This window comes from Harpia harpyja, chromosome 12 (assembly GCF_026419915.1).
Source record: "Harpia harpyja isolate bHarHar1 chromosome 12, bHarHar1 primary haplotype, whole genome shotgun sequence".
Lineage (NCBI taxonomy): Eukaryota > Metazoa > Chordata > Aves > Accipitriformes > Accipitridae > Harpia > Harpia harpyja.
Window position 1 is genome coordinate 15,073,384 of NC_068951.1, and position 22,990 is coordinate 15,096,373.

Genomic DNA, 22,990 nt, shown 5'->3' on the forward strand with positions numbered 1-22,990 from the left:
CGAGGATTAGTGTTGTATTCTGATATATGGGATTTATTGCTGCCCCTCAGCGGAGCCCCGCACATGGAGCTCAGCAGCCACCAAGGCTGGTGCCTGGGTGGGGTGGTGGTCCAGAGCACCCACGAGTGCAGTGGGGCCAGGGAGTGTGCCAGCATGGGAGAGCTTGGGCACCTTGGAGCCTCACCGCCTCACTCCTGGGCTGGTTTACTTTCTTCACTGTCCAAATCCTCCTCTGCATACAGTGCATCCCTGTCCTCCTCCTCTTCCTCTTCTTCCTCCTCCTCCTCCCGAGCCAGCAGCCTCTTGAAGACCTCGTACTCCTCTGGGGTAGAGCGGGCCAGGCTGGCCAGGAAGTCCTTCTCCGGGAGCTGGAGGATGTCCTTCAGTTTTGGGTTACTGGTTTGGGTCTGTCCCTTGTGTGGGGTCTGGTAGAGCCCCCGGCGCTCCAGGAAGATGTGCCGGTTCCTGAGCTCGGCAAAGGGCATTCGGAAAAGACGAGCCTTTACCATCTCCTTCTGCTGGACCCCCATCCTGAAGTACACGTACTGCGGGTGGGACAGGGTCTTTCAGGCACGGAGCCGGGGCGGGTGCCCGCCAGGCCGCAGGCTCTCCCCGCGGCCGGCCGCCCGGGCCCCTCACCTGGAAGTGGTGGTGGAGGCGGCGCGGCTCCTCCAGCAGCACGGCGGGGCACGTCCCCAGCACCTCCCTCAGCTGCTCCGCCGTGAAGAGGCACCGCTCCCGCAGCAGCCGCACCGCCGCCGCCATCCTCTTCCGGGGCACGGTGAAGAGCTGGGGGCAGCGCCTCACTGCCCCCTGCAGCTGACCTGCAGGCACCGGGGTGAGCGGGCGGGCAGGCGCCGGCGGCCCGGCCCGGCCCGCCCCCTCCCCGCGCCGCCGCCCTACCTCCGTCGAGCCCCAGGCGCCGCAGCTCCCCAGCGCGCCCCTGCAGCCGCTCCGCCGACAGCTCCAGCAGCGCCGGGCTGCGCTCCAGCAGGCCGAGGGCGGCCTCGGCGCTCAGCCCCAGCAGCAGCAGCTGCGCCGCCGCCGCCTCCTGGCGCCGCGGGCCCAGCCGGGGCCGCAGCCCCAGGAGCCGCCGGGCTTGCTCCTCGCTGAAGCCCATGGCCCGCAGCCCCGCCGCCTCCCCGCAGCCGCGGCGGGGGCACGGCCCGGGCGCGGCGGGGAGGCCGCGGGGCACCGGGACCCAGCCCGCCGCCGCCCGCCCGCAGCCGCGCAGCAGCCGCCCCGCCATGGCCCGGCGCGGGGAGGAGCCGCAAGGGCCCCGCCACCACCCCCCACTCCGCCTCCGCCCCGCTCCTCCCCCGCCGCGGGGTCCCGGGCCCGGAGCGGCCCCGCTCCCCCTGCGGGCGGCGCTTGAGAGCAGGCCGGGAAGCCTGAGAGCAGCCAGGCTGGGCCCTGAAATGGTCTTACATTAACCCGCGTCTCAGTATTGCGAGTTAGTTAAAATTCTCTTTATTGAAGCCTGCTTTTCTTTCCGGTATTCTTTGACAAAAAAAAAAGGGGGGAGGGAGGGAAACCCTGCGTCATGCAGTTCTGTGTCTGCTTTTGAGGCGGCGTTGTGCGCACAAACTCCCATCAACACGCAGAGGGCAGTCAACGTTTATTTGTTCACTTTTCAGAAAGAGTGAAACTGCATATAAAAAGTAAAAACAGGCAATAAAAATACATTCTAACTAACTTACGACCAATTTAAACAAGACATTGAAATCTTCACCTCTCAGCTTTAAAACACATCCTTGTATAAGAATAATTCTAAATGCTTATTAGCGAGAAGCTTTTCTAGAAGAATCCTGCCCAGGCAGAACAGCCCTGCCTACCGCTCAGTGCTGACCGCCAGATCTTTCTACAAGAGAGAAGCAGCAGCAATCTTTCTGCAAGAGAGAAGCGCTTACAATTAATTCCTGTTGGTTCTTGAGCGTGTCCCCTGTAGTAAGGGAGTTACTGTTCCACGGGGCGCTGTGGAGAGGGATGGCTGCAATGGCCCAGAGCTGAGCCCTGGCACTCCACAGCCGCTGCTTCTTCCCAGCAAGGATCTGCACGCTCACAGCCGGGACCATTCAAGCACGGCTCACTCTCCATGTGTGGAGCGGGGAGCCCGTCTCTGTGTGCGTGCTCGCTGGAACTGTTTCGGAATCTGCTGCTTTCTAGGGGGAAAGACAAACAGTGAGGGGTGATCCATAGGTCCCGCTGGACAACGGGCACGTCTTCAAACCGAGCACATCTGGATATCAGCAGGTGACCTTCTGGTGAGAAGCATCTTGCTAACCACAGCTCAGTCTTCTCTTCTAAGTCATTCCTGTCTGCCTGGCGGGCCGCGGATGGAGGAGAAAGCCTTCAGAGCAATGTCTCACCTGTTTCAGCAGAGATGTACACCTCTTCCCAGCTATAAGCACCCAGGTTCACAGGCTGCTTCAGCCAACAATCCTCTGCTAACATGGCTAGAGTTGTGCGCTGCTCTGGAACAGGGTGCAAAAGCCCGGCGATGAGATCCATGAGACCTGGGGAGAGACAGCAGTAAGAGGAATGGCTCGGGTTGTGTTTTAGGCATGCTGGGAATGCAAGACATGGTCCGTATTCAAAGAATGCAGATTTTAATTACAAGTCCTCCCTGTAAATCCCTTGTGCAGTACTGTTCTCCCACAGCCTTAGTCACGTGTGCTCAGCTCTGGGAATGACCTGAGATTTTTCCAGGTTGGGAAAAGAGAGAATCAAGAGCAGAGTTGACACTGACGAGGACAGAAATAGAAACAAATGCCACAGACGCAACCCTGGCCCACCGTTTCCAAGCCCAGTCTTGTCCTGCAGTCATCCCCCATTTGATCTGTGATTAAAGGTGCACTCGGCGTTCAGGGAAAGCTTCCAGAATTTACCAGTCTATTGCGGCACCCTGAAGCCATATAACCACAGCGCTCTCAAGGACCCCAGAGGACTTGCTGATGCCTGACATGCAATTAGTTTTCTATACCTCCAACAGAAAACAAGGCCAATGTATCTTTCCTGTGAGGTCAAGGCATACAATTCATTTGGAAATGATAAATTAACACATTATCGTCCTTCCCAAAAGTGACATGGCATTGACTGGCAGTAGTTCAAGTGAGATAAAACTTGCATTAGCGTTACATGAGTGCTATTATTGATCTTAAAGTTATCTACTAGAGCGAACCTTCCCATCAGGCATTATTTGTTCTGGTTTTCTCAGGTATAAACCTCACCGAAGCTTCACAAGCTGATAGGCTGGGTCATCATAACAAATGGGAGGCCTGGAATTTGAAACTAATAACACATAGGGCAGATAGCTGTGTTCATCGCAGGCATGAAGAACTGCAGAACTTGCCCAAAAAGGATACCTCAGATAACTCTGCTTCAGTGAGCAGCTTTTAAAATTGCAGAGCACATTTGGAAGCATTTTTCAGTCTTCCCCTTTATTTCCGGGGAATAAATACCACGCATACTTTCCCAAGAGATCTGCTCCTTTAGAAAAGCAAATAGGAAAAATTCACCTTTTGACACAGGCCGAGGAGGATTCAGGACAGCTGCCATAGCCTCCTCCAGCTCACAGAAGGGATTCTCTCCCAGTACTAGGGTGTAAAGGGTGACACCAAGTGACCACATCTCCAGCTCAGGGCCATGGTACCTATGCAGACATAAACTTGCATAAACTCAGACTGCAAATACATAATTGTGTGCTAAAGAAAGTAAAAAGAAAAAAGGTGGCTGATAGCCCTTATTTCCAATTTTTAACATAGGAAGCCTGCGAGAATTCTAATAAGGTTCTCATGTGTTTTTGAGAAGTCTGTATTACACTTCTCCATGAAAGAAAAACAACCAAAGAATGGCTGACCAGTTTTGGTTGATGAGTATGTATAATATGCACCTAGACTTCCACATGCGTAAGCTGGTGACAAGAGAACTTAAGCCTCCTCCTTCTCCACCATAAGCCAAAACTATCAAGTAAATATTTAACTGGAAGAGCAGACACTTCGGTGGAATCCCATTTGCCTCCTCCCATCCCTTTCAAAACAGAAGCTACTTGGAAATAAATATTAACTATCTAGACACCATCTGAGAAAAAGGGTCAGTTTCTTCACACAGGAACAGGCTGAATTCCCAGGGCAGTGCTGCTTCATCTTCCATCTCATTCCCAGCAGGGATTTCCTCTCCTCCTTGCATAGCATTTTCCCCCCTGCCCCATTAAGAGGAGCTGTCTGAAGGACCCACAAAACCAGCTGTGAAACGAGAGCAAGATAACATACTTGTACGTACAATTAATGTTTACACCCCTGTGATCGTAAGGCTTTTTCCTCCAGGAGTGAGTGTGAGACCACCAGCCTCCACATAAAGAGCACTTGGAGAAGGAGAGAATAGGGAAAAGACAGCTAAGATTTGGGCAGCACGTCCAAGATAGCAAGACAAGCTGCAAGGGAAGAACCCTTGAGTCCAGAGGAGCACAAAAATCAACGGGGAGATGAACAATGATCAAACTGCAAAAATTCATACAGGGAAGCAAGCAGGAAAGAAGGGAACAGACGAGATGAGAGTGGGAGAAGTACAAAACCCAGGCATGGGAAGGGGTGGATGTTACACAGCAATACTTGCTTATACCACCTCTCTAAAAGAGCAGTTTTTGGTAGAGACACGTCAGTGTGTTCATACGCAGGTATGAAGAGAAAGTTAGCAAGCTGATGTACATTTGTGAAAGATTAAGGAAATAGGACACATTCAAGTCACAACACAACTCATCCAGACTCTTCTACCAGGCTGGAAATTACAATCATAGGCTTGTTCTTGAACTCAGCTCTGCAGTAGGACAAACATTAGTACAAGGCTTTGCAAAACATCTGACCAGAATAAGAAAGCCTGTCGAGAGACTTAGTCAGAAACAACTTTGTATGCATTCAAACCTTTACAAGTAATTTCTGTCATTGCAAGTGCCCTAAATCTCAGTGCAGTTTTCCATGGTTAGATACTCTAGCAGACCACCAATGGCAAAGCAGCTTGGCTTCTCTATTCCAGCCCTGCACACGCATTTTTTTTGGTGTGATGGACACAAAAATTACTTTTCAGAGGGTGACATACGGTTTGCCAGACAGCACTTCCGGTGAGCAGTATTCAATTGTCCCACAGAAGGTATAAAACAATTTGCCGGGTTCCAGGTAGGCAGCTGAACCAAAGTCCACTAATTTAATTGTGAAATCTTCAGCAATGACAATGTTTTCATCCTTGATATCTCTGTGAAGGATGTTTCTGCAGTGGAGATACCCAACAGCTGATACAAGCTGAAAGAGGAGGAAAGAACTAGGTGTTACTACACAGAGGTGTCCTTCTGGACAATCTACGTAGCATCACAGAGTTCCGATAGCCACGTTTTGGCTTGTTTTGACACTATATAAACAAGATACAGATCCTAATTTTGGTAGCTGGAAACGAACTTGGGCATGCCTGTCAGCATTGCTGCAGTGGGTGTTACAATGCTCTTGGGAGAGAGACTTAAAAAAGCCTTTGCTTGCTTTCCTCTCACAAATGTGCAGGAAGATGGCATGCTGTAGTCACGATGCACTTGTTTTTTTGGTTAGAAGCATCAGAGCTTACTGTTACAATCCTGCAGGTTACTCTATTTTTATCCCAGCTTCATTTGGAGGGTCCTTTGATTTCTCCAGAAGGATATTACTGTGTGCCTCCAATACTGCAGGATGACAAAGCATTTAAGAGTGAAGTTTGGCATAAATAATATAGTCACTCCTAAATTCCATTCTTCTTGCTGCACGATTCATGCTATAGTGCCATAATTAAGAATAGCATCAGAATTATATCACCTTGGTGACAATCATGATCCCTACCACAATACATTTAAGCAAGAAAAGCAGATGGCTGAGGGAGAAAAGTTTCTATTTATAACACAAAGCTCCCTCTGCAGAGAAATACTGTACAGGTCTGAAGTAACAAAGCACCCCTACAAACTCCAGGTTGGTTTAGGAAAAGGGCTTATCCATCAGAAGTCTAAAGGGACCATAGACTGCAATTTGTGAACACACACTGCACAGCAGACACCGAGAAGGTGAATCACTTTGGCTACCACCTTCCATCAGCACCCCCAGCAAGGGGAGTGTGGACACAGTGGTGGGTTACCATGTGCAAAGTAATTCTTGCATACCTTAGAGCAAGGAATTTACTCCAAAACATGTGAGGGGGAATTACTTGAGGACTGCTGTTGCGGTTGACTCAATGAACAAAGGACAATTCAGCTCTCAGGCGAGCTCCTGACTCACAGTAAACTACCTTGAGTTATTTTGCATTATGCCACGTTAAAATCCAAGATAATTTCTTGATTTTAAATTCCTTAAAGAGAGGAGAGCCCTTTACCCCCATAACCAATCTAAATCAAGCATCTATCTAAGTGAAAGCATGGCTTTTAGTGAGGCTTGGGGCAACTTCTGTGCGCTCTCCTCCTTCCACAGAGGAAATGTGACTGCTACAGGAATGGGCATCCAGGTGACAGGGGGTGTGTGCTGCTATAGTCACAGCCAAGAGGCAATGGCTCTACAGGAAACCCTCATATGAAGTAAGGTCCTGTAAAGGTTTCTTTGTTATAGGCTTCTAAGTAAACCTTGAAAAGGTTTCTGCAGGTAGCAGTTCAGTTAGCTAGAAATCAGCTCTACAGAATAATGAGGAAAAGTTCTGCAGGTATTGAGCATGACTGATTCAGCATGCCTGCTGATTAGCCAGTAATTCTTTTGAGTGAAATAGGGTCCTGGTTCTTATATTAACCAAATCTCACCTACATGTAGCAACTGTACATTCCCAGCTCTCACCTGTCTGAATATATAGCTTGCTAATGGCTCATCCAAGTTAGGCTGATTATCAATGAATGTAAAGAGATCCAGACCAGAGCCATGCTTCTCCATCACCAGCTGGAAGAAGTGTTCATTTTCAAATACATCCAGCACCTATAAATAACACTTTTTTTAATAATGTGCTTCATCCTCAAACTGCCTTTTTTTTTTTTTTTTAAACAAACACTGCTCTCCTCTTGGAGATTTAATCAACATATATTATAATCTTTGAAGTCTCATTTTACTGAGCACAAATATTTCCTGAAAAGACAGCATAATTAAAACTGAGAGCAGAGTTAATACCAAGAGGAATTCTCTTTCTAGGGGAAAAAAACCCAAAACAACAAAACCAACAACCCCAAAACAAAGAAGAGGAATCAAGATATGTATCCAGATTATTTACTGAACTAGTATACGTTCAGATGTGACATCGCACTTCTAAGATATGAATCATATCATCTTGAAATAACATACAGGCTTTTTTTTCTGTTAAGAGTCACACCTTCAGATCTATGTTTACATCAATTGTTTGGGGTAAAAGTGTCGAAGCAAGCAAGTCTGCTGTAAAATACCCTCCAAAACACAGCAGGACAGGTGGGTCCTTTCTTTCCTGCAAAGGTAGATTTAATACAGGACACTTCCTCACTCCCGAAGAGTAACACGAGACAGCAAGTATTCAAAGTTCAAACCGCATTCACTCTGAGTTCACTGTACCTTAATGATACTGGGGTGCTGCAGCTTCAACAGGATTGCAATTTCTTGAGTAACTCTCCCCAGATCAGGATCATCTACCCAGCAGTCCTCAAGCACCCTCTCCTTCCAGATGAACTTTACGACAACCTAGACAGACAACAGAATTCAGCATCACCTGCAAAAGTATGGCTTTAAGTGTTTGGTAAGTTAATTTCCAGGAAAAACATTAATGAATCATATTACTAGGACAGAAGTAACCTAATATGCATTGCTTATAGTATCTTAGAAGCTAAACGATGCACAGAAATGGAATATATCTATTTTCTTTTTATTAATGCTCCGAATTGCAAAGGCTTTGATGGGCCAGCTCTCTTATCAACCCAGTTACAGCAGTGGTGACTTCTGGCATAGTGGTGCAGTGGAGGGAAATGAGCACTTGACATCCATGCAGAGAAACACGAGAGCTTGCCACTCAACACCCAAAATACTTCTGCTGATAAAGAGGAGGGTCCCATAACCTCAACATGTCTACTCCACATTCTTGAGTCATGGCACGGTTGAAGTTTGTCATTCTCTTTAGTAACGGAAGACTAAAACCTGTAATTCTGTTAAGCTTAACGTATACTTCTTTCAACAGGTTAAATTAGCTACATGGTCAGACTTATTCTGTGCCTGTTGTCTTAGGTAACATTCATATACTACACCAATGCAAACATTTTGCTGTCCTGTTTCCATGAGGTTAGTGATTTCAGATTTCTGTTTAAACAAAGGAAACCCCCGATGTACCAAATAGCAGCTTTTAATAGTGTAGTGTTGACAGAATACGAACACTCTAATCTTCCGGTTTATCCTAAATACTTATTGCAATGAGATCTAAAAGAAATATTTAACCTCCTGGTGATCTTTCTTGCCCCTGGCAGTCCAGACAAAGCCAAAAGATCCTTTGCCAATAAGATGGAGAGTGTTGTAATTTTTTGCGTATTCTCCCTCACATGCCCTTAATCCTTCAAGCTCTTCAGCTCTTCGGGAATTCTCAAAAAGTGAGGTTGATCTGATGGACTAGGTACAGGTAAAAAACATAGCAAGAAAAAAAATGAGCAAGCCACAGAATCATGTTTATACACACCTACAAGAATAGCTAAAAGGAGTAAGTGATCTTTGGTTTTGATAGCAAGAACTGTATGTTGATGTAACCACCATACAAGACAAGTTAACTCAACAGTCAGCTGTCAGCAGCTACAAATACTGCTTAATTCAGAGAAAGGTAAAGAAAACAGAAACATATGCACCTTAAATGCTCACACAAAACTCTCTGTGCAAGTAGGAAAATGAATTCATTGTGGTCTATCACCAAATGATAACTTTATTTGATTTATTCATCAAAGTAGGTTACTTCCAATGTTGTAATTTTTCCAGGTAAGTGTATTCTAGATGGACAGAACTAAAAAGGTGCTGCTTTAAGCCCTGTCTATAAATTTGGTGCTTTCTATTTGCCTCAGTAACCTAAAAAGAGTTAGTATATAAAAGATATTAAATTACCAGTGTTTACCAAACTTTCTGGCAATGCTGGCAAGCATTTCAGTTCTGTAGATTGGTCTCTTAGCAGACACAAAGAGCAAACAAGTTCAAGGCATACCCTCCTAAATTTTAACACCCCAGTAAAATCCCTAGTAAAGAAACGTCACATGCCTTCCTACCAAGGCCTGCAACACTGCATGAGAAATTAAACACAACAGAAGTTTTTCTTGCTCTGAGGATAGGACTTGGGGTTGTTTGTCTCAGCAATCATTACGTTTCTCCACCAAAGATGGTGTCCAAAATGCATGACAACATCTTCATGTTATACATAACATCGAACATCTTTAGATGTTATATAACATCTTTATGACATACTGAGAGGAAACACAACAAATCTCATGGGGGCGTTTGTTTGGAATAGTGAGATTTGGAGTTATACATTAAATGATCAGAACTGCTTGTGTTTCAACATACATGTGCATGTACACGGAAGATGATTTTCTAAAAGGTAAACAAGAGCGACCTTATTACTCAGCTCTCAAAGGTCTCATAAAAAATATTCCAAATAGCAAGTTTTGCCAATAGCCAAGCTTTTCACTCAAATATCTACTTTATCTTCCAGCTCACTGATTAGAAGCGAGACGGGAAAGAAACTACGTCTCTAATTTGCAGTACATTTCAATAAACAGCAGCTCCTTAGAATCTCCTGTAGTTTGGAACTGTCACCACTATATGTGTTACACATGTGATATCTAAATATGTATGTACTTCTCTGTTAAGGTCATCATAAAATCCAGCTACGTAAAGATCTAGGGAATGCATACATTTATTCAAGGGATCTAGAAGATCACCATTAGCTATTTCAATTGATCAAAGATACTATTGTCCTCTACAGCCTTGGTCAAGGTACTGTCAGTTTTACACCACACTACTAACTAAAAAGCAGGCCTGAGCAGTTCTGTGTTCGGGTTTTATGGCATTGACATGTACCTACCATTCAGCTATGCGGTGTTAGCTTTCTGAACACCATCCCAAATGCAGCATCTCAGGAGGCAGCTAAAAACTGCAGTTTTCTTTTGTTGACACAAGTTAGTCAAGGGAAGTTTTCAGCCTAGTATTTCCTTTTTAAATAATGTTGTGTCATTGGTGCCAGTGTGATTGCATTCGTTTACAAATTAATCTCACCACACTGGTTGCAAACTTCTATTGTAGATGTACTTAAACCAGCCTAAGAACAAATTTTAAATGAGGTGCTTTCATTGTTCAGACTGGAAAGGTAACTACACCAAGCCAAACACACACTACCGGAAATGGTACAAAATAGCAATTTGAAACATTTCTTTTGACATAAAAATAGGGAAACAAAGAAACAGCAATATCCACCCACCACCTCATGACATTATTTTAATTGGAAAAACTTTTTGACTTTAGCTTCAGCTTAACAGTCAAACAAGGAGAGAATTATACAATGGTAGGATTTCTTACTTCTCCAAGATTATTTGTGGAAAGATCAGCAATAGACTGGGCAGAGCTTGCTAGACTGGAGAGCAAAAGCTGTCTCTTTGCTACAGCTTCCTTCTGGCTCTGTAGAAGGTCTTTCACCACCCAGACACAGAAAAGTATGGCGCGGCCCTGCAGTTCTACACGTTTCACTTCGAAGAGTATACCTGTAGAAACAGGTGAGGAAGTTAAAATGGTAGAATGAAACTTTAGTGTTGAATAAGACCACAGACAGTTTAGGACAGAATTCTGAGCTCTTAACAAAGTGAATTCCTCCATTATTCATTTGGGGAACACCTACTCAGTAAGGAATCATCAGAGGGGCTGACAAAAGCACAGCTATTCTAGAGATACTTGGCGGCTACCTCCATAGTTCCCACACCCCAGCAGAAACTTTTGTCAGTGTCCGATTGTGATTATTAATTTCACATCGTTATTCTAAATTACATAAAAATGAGGATTTTATACAACAAGCCACAGAATCCAGCTGAAGGAGTAAATGAAACATTCCATTATACAATTTAAATACAAGTTTTACAATGGACTTTATATTTTCTGTTCATTAGAAGTTATCAGGTTCAAATCTTTTAATTGTGTTTTAAGAATATTTCTGACCATTCAGTCTGGATTAATTTCTTAGTAGCTTTGTATTTTATACCACCTGCTTTTCCAGTACCCTCTGAGTAGACTTAAATACCATTTTTTCTTCCTGGATGCTACAGCTTCTTCCTTCCTCTCCACTGTGAGCTTCTAAGCAGAACTGTCTGCCTTCTGCAAAAATGTGGGTGAAAAAGAGCACCCCAATAAAAGTTGTGGGAAGGGGAGAAATAGGTTTAACTTACTTAATTGTGAACCATCTCTGTGGCAGCAATTCCCAGCGTAGCTGCCTTCTAGAATCTCCAAGGTCAAAGGAGCTGCTGGATTCAGCCTTCCTTCTTGTTTCACTGGGGTCGATGTTCCTTTTATCTCCATATTTTGCTGCCCATGCAACTGACAGTCTTCTTCAGGACTACCTTTGCTTTTCAGTGGGTTTCTGTTGAAGTTGTCCCCCACAGTCTCTGCAAGAGTTTCAGGCTTCTCAAGAAGTGCTTTGGAGGATTCCTCAGAGTTTTCTACATGCCTTTGGGAGGCCAGCCACCCAGAACCATCTTCTATGGCAACACCATTCAACAGCTGCTTTTCTTGCCCAGTTGAAAAGGCACTGTTTTTCTGAGTTAGCATATTGCCTACAGCCAAGTCTGCTGCATTAGTGGAGGATGCTCCTGCAAGAGCTGCAGTAATACCTAAACAATTGTCTGAGTTCTCCTTGACATCAATATTCAGACCCAGTACCTCAAGACCAGAGCAAACACAGTTCAGCTCAGTGTCTGATTCTTTAACATCTTCAGAGGACATGGCAACTCCTGGTGCAGAAGCACTGCAACCCGTTTTATTTCCTGAGCAAACATCATGGATAGTATTTCTTCCATTTGCAAAGAAGGATGAAGCATCATTTAGCAGGCAGTTTTCAACAACAACATGCTCAAGGCTGGAATGTTTTGCATCACACATCAAGTTTTTTTTTGACAACTGCCCTGTAACCATGTGGCTTTGAAAGCCTTGTCGGTAGTCCAGTGTTGCCCCAGACAATGGTTCATCTATTGTTGGTGTTCCAGGTGAGTTACAAGTAACATCAGAAGACAGCTTAATTGGGCCATAGGATGCAGTATCTAGATTGCCTTCTAGCCTAGAACAAACAGGCGACCAGGCAACATTTGCTGAAGAAGCCTGTTCCCAGGCATCAGTGGAGTGCTGATGCTTCAGCATTTCATACAGTAATCTACAGACCTGCCGACAATTTACTTCCTTGAGGTCTTGATGATGAACTTGTAGTTGGTTAGGCAAGATACTAGTCTCACTGGCATTTTGAGTCTCGGATGCACCAGATACTGCACTATCACTGCTTCTTACTGGAATCTTCATGTTCTGACCTAAATCCTACTGTTCTGAATCAGATGACATGGGAGAGAGCCTTGCAGAGAGCATCTTTTGAGAATTATTTGATCCTGCCATTTCCACTGTTCTACACTGTTCCACTGCTCTGATTCTGTCAAGCCAGGTTTCAGGGTAAGGCTCTCTATGGTGGGCTGACAGCTCATTGGTAGCAATGCTGTCTTTGCTGCAAGGATTCAAAGTTATCAGTGATATCATGATGACAAAAGAATGAGAAAACTGTCATACTGTATACAATCCACTCTGCCATTACCATGGTCACTGTTTAAAACCTGCACCAATTGTTTTAAGTTTAAAAGAAAAAGGCAGAAAGCTGTTGGCACAGGCATCCAAAATCCTAACAAATTCCATCTTGGCCAAAGAAGAGGTACACTCGAATGGCACTCTTTCCCTAGGGATTATGTCCTTCTTTAGCTTAATTTCTAAATATATATCATAGATCATTCTCCACAACAAAAAGCCAGTACACGTGGCAGGATACTTCCAGTCTTGAGAACAGAAGATCCTTTGTCTGTCCAACAGAAGATGGATGTCCCCATCCATCAATTTAACCATGGTTCACTGAAGCCCATAGCACAAGGTATTTTACAAACATTTCTATTACTAAAAATGCAGAGTAGAAAAACAATCCATGCAGCAGAGCACTTACAATCCAATTATGACATGAGAGGCATAAACCCAGGAGAGCACAAGAAAACAATGAGACTGTCAGTGTCTTTAAAAAGCAGCAAGAAGTGTGCTGTGATAGTCTATGTATTAAAAAGGGCAGTAAATATTTTCTGAGGGTTAGAATTGTTAATGTGGAAGGCTTAAAATTTGACTTAAGATAAACCATGTGCATCATATAGGTACTTGTGCAGAACTGCTAACCTCCTAACAGGAAAAAAACCTGAAAAGGTACAATAAAAATGGCTGGACTTAAGTAACACAGTACCCTGTTTTAATGGATGACGTCACAGTTACACCGAGCACTGGAAGGAATAACATTTAGAATTCATTCCAGGTAAGCTGGCTTCAGTGCAACACCAGCTAGTGGTGGATACCATGGAAGAAGATAAACATCCACTGTTTCTGATCTAGCAAAGATAGAACCTAATTACCTTCCCTAGCTTGGGTGAAGCATTTGGTCCCTGTTAGAGATGGAACTCCTATAACTTTACAACTGTAGATTGTACAGATCTAAACAAGAATCTAAGGTAGGCAAAACTCAACCTGTCTTGCAAATAGCGCTCAGATTCTAAAGAGAGCAAAGTGTGGAAGGCTCTTATTACACCTTCCCACAGACATCATAGAGGTGAAAAAACAGTTTTTGCTGGTGATTGCCACCACAGCTCTTAATTTTTCAAAGTGAATATGCAGTCCATGAAATGCCTACCTATTAGAGGGTGTGGATGCCACTGCAGGAGGTGAGAGAGTAGAAAATAAACCAGTCCCATTCTTTTGTTTAGTTTCATCATGTATTAATTTGTTGTCTTTGTGTCTTTGTTTCAATTTCTGCTCTTCATCTCTTGACAGAAGGCTTGCTAAAGATGCAGCCAAGAAGCTGCTGTCTGTACCAAACAAGAAACAAAACCATACCAACTTAGCCTTTTTTGTTTAGGCTTCAGAGACTACAGTGATTAAAAACAATCTTGGAACTGCCTTGGTCTGTCTCGTCCCAAAGGAATTGAGTATAAAAGACTTGATTAAGGCAAAGTGGTCCAAATGTGAGCACTCCACTCTACTTTGGCCTGAGAAGTCATCACATGCAGGAATCTAAATGTTTCAGGGCTGCTAAAATTTGCCTTCCTATCAAAGCTCTTGGACAAGTATTAGCCTTCTGGGTTAGCTACTTGGACTGAAGTTCAGAGACCTAAAAAAAGGCCAATGACCATACAAAATCTGGAAATAAAGTGATCATACAAATAGCAGCAGCAAAAAAAACCCCAAACCAATGAAAACACACATACGCTCTCCATTCCAAACACTTAAAATGAAAAGGTTTAGACTGCATTTATATAACTCACTGAAATTGCAAGACAAAAAGTATACAGTCTAAATATGTTTAAGAGAAAGAATAAGACAAGAACTTCCTTCCTTCCCCAGTGACAACAGATCAAGAGAAAAACACAAGTTTGTAAGATGAAGCAAACTAAGTATTGTTAATGAGTGAACAAATCTAGATTTGAATCTAGAAACATCCTTCCATTTAGTAAAGGCTGAATGCCAACAATGCTTCCTCACTGAAGAACTGAATTACTCCTAGATTAGAGGCATCACTTCATCAAAGAATTACCTAAGAAATTGCATACTGTCTACTAACTCTTCTTTGTTCCAGTCGTGTGCATTGGTTTCAATGCAGATTTGCATTTCTAAGCAAAGAAAAGAGAAAAAGAAAACAGGGGAAAAAAAGAAATGAAAGAGACAAAACCAGCACAAAAGATCTTTTGCAATACAGATGAAAGTATGGACTTGCTTGTGTTCTCTGTTTTGGGCAGAGTTAGCTGGAAAGACAGATTAGGAGACATGAGGCTTCCTTGCTTCTGTTTATTCCTGTTGTGTTCAGAGAAATACAATTTTGACAAATTCTTTGTAAATGCAGTGAAGTGCATCAGAGGAATATGTGATGACTCCTAACTGAAACACCACAGCAATGTAACATTGAATATTAGCCAGCAACATGAGCCAATTCAGAAGAATATTAGAATTTTTCCTTAAAATATTAGTCCTAATTATCTACAGTTCTGCTGCAGTACTGTCACAAAAGCTATATTTTACACGTCTTAAAATACTCAGAGATAGCCTAACAGGGGAGGGAGGGAAAGGGAAGCGCTCGTTAAGTACAAAGCATTCTCTATTAACAGTGTAATTTCCAACTTGGATATTCAGTTTCATCTTCTTAGCAACAAAGAGAGAAGCACAACCTTAGGTGAACAATTCTGTTTGCCTTAGGTTATAGTGGAAATCCAATTTAAAAACTGCACGGAGTTATGCTGCTTTTACAAAGCATGTTCCCATGTTCATAGGCAAATCTCTCATCTCTATTCATTTTACCTCTGTTCCAGCAGCCAGAGCTAGTTGTATGGCAGGCAGTAACATCTTCAAAGATGCACTCACCCTCTGTCCCCATGGAGTCGTCAAGAGGAGGTAATGGCAAAGAACAGTCACTGCTTCTCTCCATGTTGTTATAGAAACCAGGGATCAGGAATGTAATGTTCTAAAACATGGAATGAAACATTACAAAGCTAAGCTGACTCTCACAGGTTGGGGGCAAATGCTAACAATCCATGTTTGTGGACCTGATTCTGATGAATAGCCAGGCAAAAGTGATCCACCTGACTGATGGAGAACATGTACTTGAAATCCATACTAGCTCCTCAGCACTGCAAGATTTAGCAGTTACAGCAAGGGAATTTGCATATCATCCAACAACTCACTCGCCGACACGACACACAGAGGTTTTGTGACAGACAGAAACGAGCGTAAAAGACAACTTTACAATTCCAACGGATATGCTGCCAGACATAGCAGTCTTTTGGGAGGGATTAAAACTCCTACCTTACCTTTCCCAACAGTTCTTTCTTCTCATAGCCGAAGAGCATTAAAGCAAAACTATCCTTGATGCCACAGATGGTTCCATCTGACTCGACAGTAACAAGACCACTGATGGTGGAGAAAACGACTGTAGCAGAGTAATGATAGCCTGTGAAAGAGCCTTCTTTTTCTGCCTGCAGAACACCATCTTTCTGCACTGCCGCTTGGTCCTCCTCCAGAAGGCTTACTTGCAGCTTTAAACTGAGAGGAAACGCATTACCCTCTCTGGATCGGCCTACAGCTCGCTGGATCCTGAGGTTCTAAATTAAAGCAAAAAAACCCCAAACCCCAAACAAACATAAAATCTCTCACTAACCAAATGTTTTGGTTTTATTCAGTACTGATATAAAATTACACAGGAACATTCTCAGGAAAAAGGAGCAGGAAAAGAAAAGAACCAATCCTGTGAATATCAAAAAAACCAAGTCTGGTTTTCTAAGGATTTGGAATCCAGTGTTGAACTCCTGTATGAATATCCTGATCATGAAGACCAGGAAAGTCCATGCTGCAGCTTTTCAGCAAATGAGGCATTAATAATAGCTGCCTAGATAGTTGAATGCCATGCAAATGCCAACTATCTTGGCATTTGCAAGATCTGGGTATTCTTTAGACTTTCACTCCTCAGAAAGACATGACTGAAACGGGCTAAAGAATTCAAAGGAATTTTAGGGAACTGAGAGAGACAGCATGGTTTCTTAAAAAGCCAGGATTGGAGAAAAGTGTCTTTCACCAGGACAGATTCCACAGTGAGAGGTCAGGGCTTGGTCTCATTCCTAGTTAGGAAATATTCAGACAGCAGCTCCATAAATAAACAGCATACCCTTTTTCAGAGGACTTACGCTTCTCTCCGAAAAGGCTTTCTTCTGTTACATAAGGAGGGAAAAGAGTGTGGCCCTATGTTCCAAATGGGAAGGGTATGGAAGAACATGGTTGGTGCTGATACTATACCTTTGGGATTTTTTTGCCTAGAGGAGGGATCTGCACAGAAGGAATCAGGTCCTTTATGTGGAGCCCAACTACTTCTTCCAATGTTGGGTAGCCATGGAGATGGGCAAAAAGGAGGTCACATGATGTAATCTCTCCCTTGGGAAGAAAATTTACAGGACTACTTTAATTTTAGCATTTTAGCCACAGTCCACTCAATCCTTTAACAACAGTTTCTGCAAATATCTAAGCAAACGGCAGGAAGTTTCATTCTGCAGTCTCTTCATGGATACAACTACCTCAGTAAAAGCAGACATAGCATAATGCAACACTTCTCCAACATTATCGTGCAGAGATCCTGCCCTTTGCTGCAGGGGAGAAGCAGGGGAGTCCAATGCTCCTCACAGAACTTTTCCTCAGCAAGCTGATCCCTTCACAAGGGCACCCCTGCCATGAATAAGCAACCCCCTGCCAAACCGTCACTGTTCAAGTCTAAGATGTCCATGGCCAACAGACAGTGTATTTTAATGCGACTTGTTGAATACATCAAGGCGAGATGCATGGGAGAAATATGCACAGGTCCTGCACATGCAATACCGGTTTCAGGCAGTGCTATGCACACACTTCGTGTTCACAAACAGTGATGTGCCTGCTGGCTTTTAGACATGTTTCATTCACACATTAACTCTCACAAACCGCCATCTGATTTGATCATTAGGAAAACACTCACGTCAACCCTGAAGGAAACAGAGGCTGAAAGTCTTTCCACTGGTTCCAGCACAACCACACAACACTGGCTGTCCTTGCTTCTTATTCGCCTCAGCCAGACCGAGACAGGGATCTTCTCTTTGAGACGGCCTATAATATCCACCTTTCCATAGGATTCAGAGATGTAGTCACAATTTACTAAGACTGTGGTTACTTAGCAAGAATTTCAAACAAGAATAAGATATTGAGCCAGGATATCTCCCCATCATTGGTAGAAAAACATTATTTCTTGACTACTTACTAGTTTTTTACTGGAAGAAACACAGTTTTAATATAGAGATGAAAAGGTTTGCAAATAATTCACTGATCATACACAAAATGTCATTGTTCCTTTTGTATCTTCTCTCCCTGCCTCAGGAAGACTAAAGGCATTTCCTTCAGCATGATAATGTGCCAATCTAATACCCTGCATTCAGTGAGAAGTGCCTTTCAGAGGTGCCTTATTTAAGGGATGTCCCATGGTATTAATGAATACTCCACATGAGTAACACAGTTCTTACTGTCAGCTGCAAAAATAGCAGTTTAATTTCTTACGGGAGAAGATTCTCCTCAAATCAGAAAATGTTTACTTATCTCATAACCTGCAGTGTTCATATCAAGTCTTGTATCATCTTTATGTGATCCTGACAGAATGGGTTTATGAATTACAGTGACTCCTATAAAGTACTTGGAATGGCTATGGCTTGGAATTAGTGCCTTTATCAGACATTTAATTTTAATCCTGGATTTCACTGAATCACACTTAGATATTTCCCCACTCCCCCCATATCCAGTTGAGGAAGATCAAGCTCCGAGATGCTGACAATTTCAGTACAAAAATAACACACCAGGAAGAATATGAGGTCATTTTCCAAGTATTTTCAAGTGACAGCTCACAAAAGCAGCAAAAGAAAATAATTTTGAGACATTTCTCATGCAGTTCTTTAATAAACAGCCCCACTATAGGCAAAATATCAATTCCATTCTTTTGCACCAACTAGGTGTTTGGCACAGACATTTCACAGTATTTGACCGACCTGTAACTTTATAATATGCACAATGCAATTTAAGATCATTTAAAAAATATTTTAAAAGACCAGACAATCTGGAACTTTTCCATAACAGGTTTTTCCATGTTAAGCAACTATATTGATTTTATTTTATTTTTTTTAAATCTAATGTCCTTTAAGTTCTGATTTGGTCAAGTCATCATGACTATACATGTTAGCAGCTGCAAGGCTCTCACAGGTGCCTCCCAAAACATCTTTTGGCCTCTGAATTCCCACATCTGCAAACTTTTAAACCAAATGGTCCTACAAATGACATAACTGCCAAATGCCCACAAAGTTAAATATATCAGGAAATTATATTGCAAATGTCAAAAATACCCCCAAAACCCCGAACGAAAGCCTACAAAAACACTGTATATGGTGGGGAATATTTCCTTGAACATGTCACGTACCACAGTTCCTGAAACCACCGATGAACATTCATCAGTTTCTATGTACTCCTCACCCACAGCTTCCCATACTTCTTGACTGGATTTGGATATCAAGCAGGACAGCTTTTGACCAATGACTTCCTGACTACTGCACCCAAGCAGCTTGCAGGCTTCGTCATTAGCCACTAGGATCTAGAAAAGCAGAAAAAACCCACCAAAACAAAACAAAGAATAAAAGCAGTAAGTTTTGTTAATAGATCATCATCTCATGTTGTTGCTTTAGTGTCTTATAATATCCCTTCCTCTTGGTGGAAATGGAGGGGTTCTTTAAAAATCTGAATTCTTCAAAAACAGTTCACTAAAGCTTCTTATTCTAGGACATCCCTTGCCCACACATTTTCTTGGTTAAGAAGGTTTGAGACATTGCTTTCCTTTTAGGTTTCCTGCTTTCTTTTAACTGCCTACCAGCTCCAGCTTCTTGTGTCATTTAAATAATTACATTCATGGAGGCAAAACTGCAAAGTTGTATTTGCAAGCAAAGCCTAGGCAGACCACAAAATTTTATCCACACCTGAAGGCATGAGGTAATCACACCAGTCATTGACATACTTAAGCCTGTGACCAAGTCAGGATTAAATGCCTTTAAGATGGGTAAGCTCCAACTGTCAGGTCAAGCTAAAAATGGCACAGCTCTTTAAAGTTTTCAGTACTCAATTTTATATTAATATTTACTCTCAGGACAGAAACAGAGAAATTCTCTCTCTCCCAATGCAAAAAGCATATTTACTGGGGCAGATAAAGAGGCCTCGTGCTACCACAAACCCATCCCAGGGTTGGCACTTAACAGACAGAAGGCTTGAAGAACATTCTGCTTTTCCTTTCTTCCCTTGTGCCACTTCACAGCTGAAAAAAGACTCAAGACATGCATGCTTCTGATATGGTCTTGCATATTTTGCTAACTACAACCTGTAATGGAAATAAATGCATTGTCAGTCTTTAGAAGACTACTGAGCTTGAACAGACTATAAAATGCCTTCATGACGCTCTGATTGCTTGCAGATACACATAACAACAACAGACATTTTAGCCTGTCTGATGTCATACAACCTCTACCAGTTACAGCCTACTTAGTTTAGCAGTTACGACTGCAAATACCTCTGTTGTGTTGACATCCACGGTGAAGATGGCTTTGTTTGGATTGCGTGCAGCAGTTGGGAGGTGCTGGCTGGATTCCTCCACGGCAAGGGCATGCAAGAAGGAGCAAGAAGCAGAACTTCCAATGGAAGTGGAGAGAGAGGCAGGAGCCCATTGAGCCCATGAGTTACCAGTTTTGCTAGTACAAATGTTACGAGCTGCCAGTGAAGACAAACAGTAAGAGCTCCATTTCTCCCCTGTGAGAAGATAAAGATCAGCTACGTAGCTATAACAGTCTACTACAGCAGTATTAGAGGAATGAATAAAAAAATTAGTTGTCAGCTGAAGCAACTGTCAAATAATCACAAAATATATGCTTCTAGATTTTTAAAGAAATTACAATAAAATAAAATCAATGAAACTAAAGAAAACAGAAACAATTCTAACAAACATATCTTTTTGAATCACAGCCACTGGAACAATTAAACTCAGTCCGTAGGCTAGAAAAAAATTGCCAACATCCATAAGATTCAACCAGACTAGTTAACTTTTATTTTTCACTTAACACGAGTTTAAAAGGTTTTGAAATCCCTCAAGTTAAAATTTAAACTGTTATTAAATATAATTACAGTAAGTGTTCAAGCCCTTATTAAATACTGCATTAGTCAGAAACCAGTTAACTATTCACAAGACGTGACACTGAAATACCTGTGCCCACACCGATGTTTTCTGTTACACAATGCCAAGTGATTGTACTAAAATTTTCAAAGGTTCTGCCTGTAAAAAACATTTCCCTGGGAAATGGCAACAGCAGAAAAAAGCCATCACTCCACTCCCAAAACAGTAAGCAGCTTTGAAGCTTTAGGAGTACTGGAAGAAGCATTATGAACAACTTATCACAAGGACATCTCTGCATTTATGCACCGCATACAGTATGAATAGGCTCACCATGTTAAAAAAAAGGAAAGCCTGGATCTAGACGCATTGTAAACTGCAAAGTTCTTCCCCTCCTAACAGAATCCAGTATAACAACATCTTTCTCCTCATTGGGAAATTTTTCATGTTTTAGATACTAATACAAGATGGCAGGGTGGTCCAATGGCAGCCAATAAAAGTTGCCCAGGAACAAGTGCAAGTGCAGAGCACCAATCCAGCAATGCATCCCCTGTAAATTCTCCCAGCGTGCAGTAATCTGTGGCTTAGATGCTTATTGAACAAGTGCTTTCTGGCAGCTACTTATTGCTATTCCCTCTAGGTTTGGGGGAGGGGAGGAGAAAGATCTGAAACCGTCTGAAACACATCACCTTCACTGCTGACACTCAATCTCAAAATACTGTGCTCACCAGAAAGAGATGCTCTAAGCCGGCAGAGTTCAGAGAGCTGACTTTTCCTGCTTTTTCTGTCCCAGGGGTATGATCTACTTAGCTTATCAGAGTCATTCAAGAGAGCAAGGACTAAGCCTATTGGTGAAGGCAGAAGGCCCCCTTCAGAGGAGCTATAAGCCTCAGCTGCCATGGGCACGCTCTGGTTGCCACGCCACACCTAGGGAGCCACGATCTGTAACAGAAACGTAAGAAATTCAGTCAGCCTTACAGTCAGGCACTGAGTCCCAGCTTGGGACACTGGCAGGTAACGATGCCTTCTAACCCAAAGCACAGCCCTGTAAGTTACGGCAAAACTGCCGCTCGTTCTTGCATGTCCGATTAACTTTTGGTCTGTGTTGCTAGTGCAAATGTGACTCTATTGACTATTATCCTGCCCAGGTGGTATAGGATACCTGTGATCAACAGGACACGTCCACCATATTTCTGTAAGAGCTACCAAGCACCCAGCATGCACCCTCTCCCCATTCCTGCTCGTTTTAAAAGCAAAAGCTTTGGTAATTTGGGAAGTAATTCCCAGTTTTGAGTCAGCAAGTGTAGCACAGCCTCCTCCTCTCCCACCCAGGGTGCGGCCCGCACCGTCCACCCCCCCGGGGCTGTAGCCCTAGCTCACCGGCAGTGAAGGCCCGGTCCCCGTCCCACCCCCGGCCCCAGCCCCACCAGGACGGCCACCGCCACGGCCACGGCCACCACTCCTCAGGCCGGTCACCACACAGCCAATGGGCGCGAGGAAGTAGGGGGCGGGACTAGGCAGCCGCATCGCCCAATAAGCGAAGGCAGTGGGAGAGCGGCACGGAGGGGAGCCAATGGGGCGCCGGCGCGGGAGGAGGCAAAACTGATCCGGAGTCGGGGAATCTGCGGCTCCCTCCGGCCTCTCTTCCCCCCACAACCACGCCGCCACACGCGATGCCCTGCTTCGAGCCGCCCACCCCAGGCAGCCCCGGCCGACCTGCCCCGGGGTCCCCTCTCCGGGGGTGGAAGGCTGCAGGTGGAAGGCCCCTCCGCAGGATGACAGCCATCCTCCGAAGAATGTGTAGGCGCAACGACGAGGCCGAAAGCAGCTCGTAACGCCTCAGGCCCAAGGCGCTGGTAGGGAGGGAGCAGGTCCCCAGCTGCTGCAGCAGCGCCTGGCGCTACGACTGCTTCCCGCCCTGCCCGCCGAGAACTACAACCCCCAGAAGGACGCGGGGCCGGGGCGCATGCGCGCGGGTGGCCGGGGCGCTGCCCCGCCCCCTGGG

At 44.0% G+C, this 22,990-nt stretch overlaps 2 protein-coding genes across 2 annotated transcripts; both read right to left on the reverse strand.

The window, feature by feature from the left end:
* Positions 1-12: 12 nt before the first annotated feature.
* MTERF4 (mitochondrial transcription termination factor 4) lies at positions 13-1,281 on the reverse strand. The gene is made up of 3 exons (XM_052803977.1): positions 904-1,281; positions 640-824; positions 13-545 (listed from the first exon to the last, which is right to left on the reverse strand). The coding sequence occupies exons 1-3, from the start codon at positions 1,247-1,249 to the stop codon at positions 189-191; spliced, it is 888 nt and encodes a 295-aa protein (XP_052659937.1). The 5' UTR covers positions 1,250-1,281; the 3' UTR covers positions 13-188.
* Positions 1,282-1,601: 320 nt separating this feature from the next.
* On the reverse strand, positions 1,602-22,915 carry PASK (PAS domain containing serine/threonine kinase). The gene is given in 18 exon segments (XM_052803036.1): positions 1,602-2,162; positions 2,370-2,516; positions 3,519-3,652; positions 5,095-5,294; positions 6,828-6,962; positions 7,563-7,688; positions 8,433-8,600; positions 10,545-10,726; positions 11,402-12,717; positions 13,927-14,101; positions 15,648-15,747; positions 16,094-16,384; positions 17,073-17,207; positions 17,779-17,919; positions 19,258-19,428; positions 20,392-20,627; positions 21,714-21,927; positions 22,366-22,915. Coding segments are annotated over 17 exon segments (4,035 nt in total). The 5' UTR covers positions 21,886-21,927; positions 22,366-22,915; the 3' UTR covers positions 1,602-1,956.
* Positions 22,916-22,990: the final 75 nt, after the last annotated feature.